This window comes from Colobus angolensis, unplaced genomic scaffold (assembly GCF_000951035.1).
Source record: "Colobus angolensis palliatus isolate OR3802 unplaced genomic scaffold, Cang.pa_1.0 Scaffold273, whole genome shotgun sequence".
Classification (NCBI taxonomy): Eukaryota; Metazoa; Chordata; class Mammalia; order Primates; family Cercopithecidae; genus Colobus; species Colobus angolensis.
This window is the reverse complement of record NW_012115966.1, coordinates 870,814-875,263: the sequence shown is the minus strand read 5'-3', so window position 1 is coordinate 875,263 and position 4,450 is coordinate 870,814. Positions and strand designations below refer to the sequence as shown.

The 4,450-nt window shown below is 55.7% G+C and overlaps 1 protein-coding gene across 1 annotated transcript in view; it reads left to right on the top strand.

Moving 5' to 3' along the window:
- The window catches only part of LOC105516092 (chymosin-like), a 7,849-nt gene extending 5,768 nt beyond the window's left edge, over nucleotides 1-2,081 (top strand). The window contains 3 exon segments of the mRNA XM_011948155.1: nucleotides 360-504; nucleotides 1,085-1,183; nucleotides 1,944-2,081. Coding sequence (XP_011803545.1) covers nucleotides 360-504; nucleotides 1,085-1,183; nucleotides 1,944-2,081 — 382 coding nt within the window.
- The last annotated feature ends 2,369 nt before the right edge of the window (nucleotides 2,082-4,450 follow it).

Sequence of the window (4,450 nt, the reverse complement as noted above, 5' to 3'; positions counted from 1 at the left end):
GAAGCCTGAGTACACAAAGGTTGGGTAACTTGCTGGAGACACACAGCAAGTAAATGGCAGATCAAAAACTTGAAACCAGATCTCAAGCAACGAGTACAGTACTCGTTCTACCCCTTAATGTGGGTGAATTTGTTGTTTTATTGAAGTTTCTGCCCCATGGAAAGTGGGATGTCTTCAATTTAGCCACTGAATTGGAAGAAAATGGTTTTAGATATTTTCTCTGGGCTCAGAAAGTACTGGGGCCTCCAGGAAGGGGAGGGCTGGGGGCCTTCCTTTACTACTTGGGATCCTGGCAGGGGAGGGTAGGAAGGACCTGGGGAGGGAGGGCTGGATGAGGCCGTCCTGCATACCCTCGGCAGTGTCACCATCGATGGCGTGGTGGTGGCCTGTGACGGTGGCTGTCAGGCCATCCTGGACACCGGCATCTTCCCGCTGGTGGGGCCAGGCAGTGACTTCCTCAACATCCAGCAGGCCATTGGAGCCACCACGGGCCAGTACGATGAGGTGAGGCCAGGCCTCACAAGGTTCTCTTGAAGTAGAGACCCCTTCACACAAACGAGAAGATGCAGGGGTGGTGAGGGAGCCCGTTTCCCAGCTGAGGCTGGGGTTTCTCCGGAGGCCTCTGCTGGGGCCTTTGGCTTGGCTCTATTGCTGTGGGAGCCCCCATGCCTCCTGGAGCGGTTGCCGTCTGACCTCCCGTTCCTCTGGGAGGGGTGCCCTCCCTGACGCGCTGGCCTGTGCTGTGCCCCTTCTTCCTCCTCCACCCCAAGCCTGTCCCTCTCCCCTCGACAGCCAAGTGCTCCCAGCATCCCTGTGAGCTCTGGCTGGGCCTAGACGTGGAGACACAGAGGCAACCCCCCGGGGTCCCAAGCTTGGGTCTGTCCCTGGGTTCATGACCGCTGTGGCTCTTTTGAGAATCGTGTCTCGGGACCGGGACTCACCCTGAGATCCTCCCTGTGGTCCTAGGTGTAGGCAGGGCCCCCTCCCTGCCCCATGGATCATGGGATGGCAGGAGGGGTTCTGGGCCTCTTCCAGTCAGCTTCCACCCTCGCCGCTTCTAAGAGGACCTCCCTTGGTTCTTTAGTTTGACATCAACTGCAGGCGCCTGAGCAGCATGTCCACGGTTGTCTTCGAGATCCACGGCAGGAAGTACCCCCTGCCACCCTCCGCCTACACCAGCCAGGTATGAGTCTCAGAGGGGAAGCCCGGGCTCCTCCTCCCACTTCTTCTTCACCAGCTGCCTCCCCCACCCCCAGTTGGGCCCTGGTGAGGCAGTGGTGGTGGTGATAAGAAGTGGTGTGGACTCCACAGAGAATGGAGGGGCATGCGTTTGGACCAACCGGCCCTTCTGAGTGGGCCATGTTGTCCTGGGGCCTCATTTGTGGCCACTTCAGCCTCATCCTGGGAAAAATGGGGAACAGCAGGGGCGGTGCGCCAAGGTGTCAGTGAGGGTGGGGTAGGCAGGGCCACAGCTCCCCATGGGAACCTCCCTCTGTGCTCAAGCTTCTAAGTCCCGGGGCCTAGAGCTCTGTGCAGGGTTCGCTTAGCCAGCCTGGGCTTTGTGGGGCCCGGCCCTTGGCCCCACTGACCACTGACCTCCACCCCCGGGCCTGCTCTGGCTGGTCATCAGGGCAGTAGGTGCTGAGAGCAGGAGGCAGGGGCTGGGGAGGATGGGTGATGGGGAGTGGGGTCCAGTGCAGGGAACAGGACTCAGGATGCCAGGACCCTACCTGGTGATCCTACATTGTGTCATTTTATTTTTTGAATCTCAATTTCTTCATCTGTTGAGACATGAATCCAATACTTGTTTATCTGGGAAGGTCATTTCAAGGATAAAATGAAGTCACAGAGGAGAAGGAGTTGTGGGTAGGGTATAAACGCCTATCTTTAGGCACAGCAAATGGGATTGGGACCAGCGTCATCTCCGCCTTGCCTTACCCCAGGACCAGGGCTTCTGAACCAATGGTTTCCAGGGTGACTATAGTTCCCAGCAGTGGATCCTGGGGGATGTCTTCATCCGGGAGTATTACAGCATCTTTGACAGGGCCAATAACCGTGTGGGGCTGGCAAAGGCTGTCTGATTGCATCACTGGCCACGGACCTCAATGTGACCAAACACGTGCAGGCAGATGGTTCCCAATAAACACCACATTTCTGCAAAGCCTGACTTCCCTTGTTGTCACCAGGGCTGAAACCCTGCGCCGTTGCGGGGGTGGATGTGACTGCCAGGTGGTGTGTGGGCACAGCAGAAACTACGTGGTGGGAAGGGTTGGTGGGTGGAGACTACCTCGAGGGCAATGACTATTTCAAGCTCAGGTCAGGGAAGACCAAGGCATGCCTTAGCTACCTGTCCTTCACTCTAGAGCTTTCTGGGCAAAGGGCACAAGAGGGGAGACCCTCGCACGATAAGACTCGTTTGTTCCTGGGGAATGAGAGGTAAGGGCATGGTGGTGTGGGGATGCATAGAGATCACTTGGCCCCTGGAGAGGAAGTCTCTAGCTGTGTTGAGACAGGGACCTCAGTGCTCTTGGAAGAAGCCAGATGAAAGAGTGAGCAGGGAGCAGGGGGAAAGATCTGAGTCCTAGGCTGCCATCCACCCTGGGGGAGAGCCACAGTCCAGACTCCCATCCTCAGGCTCAGGGGCTCAGGCCCCGGCAGTGGTCAGAGCAGTGCCATTGCCGATGGTACGTTCGTGTTAACCTGGCTCTCAGAGGTCGATGTGTCAGAGCCAAATGCCAGTGTTCAGAGTTCCTGTGAGCGCCCAGGCTCACAGAGCCCTGTACATTCTGCTGGGGGAGAGCCACGCAGGAAATCCAAGCATTACCGGGTCACACGAGGGGTTCAGGTGGCTTTAGGAAGTTTTTGTTGGTGATGCTACTTTGAGGCCCCTCAGCTACCTTGGGAGGGAGGTGAGCAGCTCTTGGGTAGATCACAGCGCTTGGAGTCCGCTTGGCAGACTCCCTGGACAGTGCTCCGCTGGGAGCTGCATGTGTCTGCTCTCCAGCCCTCCTCTCTTTTTCTTTGCACTCCCCGCTTTAGATAGTCTTTTTTCTATCAGGGGGAAGACAATCGAACAGTCCTTTGTTTTCTAAATCATAGCTAGTCTTGTCCCCTCTGCTTCACCTACCCCAAATATAGTGATCGGGCTTTGTCACACCTTTATAGTAGTTCAGCCCTCAGAAGGCCTTGGGAAGGGGTTGGGGCTGTCTTGCTCTCTAGCCCCTGCCCCTACCTCAGGCTGACCACAGGCCTGCTCTGCAAACAGCTGGAGCAGGTGAGTAATGCCCGTGTCTCCAGGAGCCGGAAGTTGCAAGTTTGGCAGTGACACTTCACAAAGGAGACTGCCCTTCATGAGGAGTGAGGTGGGGGGCAGGAGCAGAGTAGACTCTGACTGCCTTCTCCTAGTGGCAGCTGCTAATGGGATCTGGTTGACAAGCCATCTGGGGGCATCTCCTGGGGCCTTTCTTAGTGGTACCCAAGGACAAAAGAAATGAGCGGCCCAGGGCAGTGGAGATGCTGCCTGTGGTGCCTGTCTGGGTTTGCGGCTGTGTAACCAGCTTGGCCACAGAGGCAGCCTGTGGCCTCCTGCAGGGAAGAGGCTGGGCTGTGGGGGTGAAATGGAGCAGGAAGGCTCAGGCTGCCATCCCTGGGTCAGCCGAGGAGCTGGGCATGGGATGGCGCAGAGGCCACAGGAGAACATCCCAGGACTTCCAGGACAGAGGGTGGTGCCAGCAATGGGCAGGCCTTGGTGTTTGGATCTTACTGGGCCAGTGAGGTGAGCAAGGTGCCAAGGAGTCAATCTGGCTTTGGGAGGCTTCTCTAAGCCTCGCTGTTCTTATCTAGGACCAATACTGCCTGTTTGCTAAGAACGAGACAGAATTGGGCCACTTTCATTATTTTTATACTTCTTGTATATTAAAAAAAATGCCAAATAGGCTTACAAAAATGGTTATAGATTTCAATGGTTTACATTTAGCAACTGTATTTTAAACACCCACATCCCAAATGGAGATAATGTAGAAAGTCTAAATATGATGACTTTCACAAATGTGAGGTTTGGACCAAATGGTTCGGTCTTACCCCCTGCCCAGCTGGCCCTGGTGGCGACCCCTGGGAGGGCAGTGAGGGCACAGCCAGGCTGGCATGTGGGGCAGCTCCCCACTGGGGCTAACTCGGTGTTGCAGCACAGCACCCCTGTGGCCTCAGCAATGTTCCTGGCTGCAGAGAACTCTCTGCCTGGAATGTTCTCTACTCTCCAACTCCTCTGACTTTCAATCAACCTTCAAACCTCAACTCAGTCCACATCTCTTCAGGATGCTCCTGACCGGCCTGGGGGCTTAGTATCATACCACTTATTTCCCTGTTGGTCTTCCTCATGGCCTGTGGGCTCGCTGAGGACAGATATTGTGCACTTTTCATTTTTTTTTTCTTTTTCTTTCCTTCTTTCTTT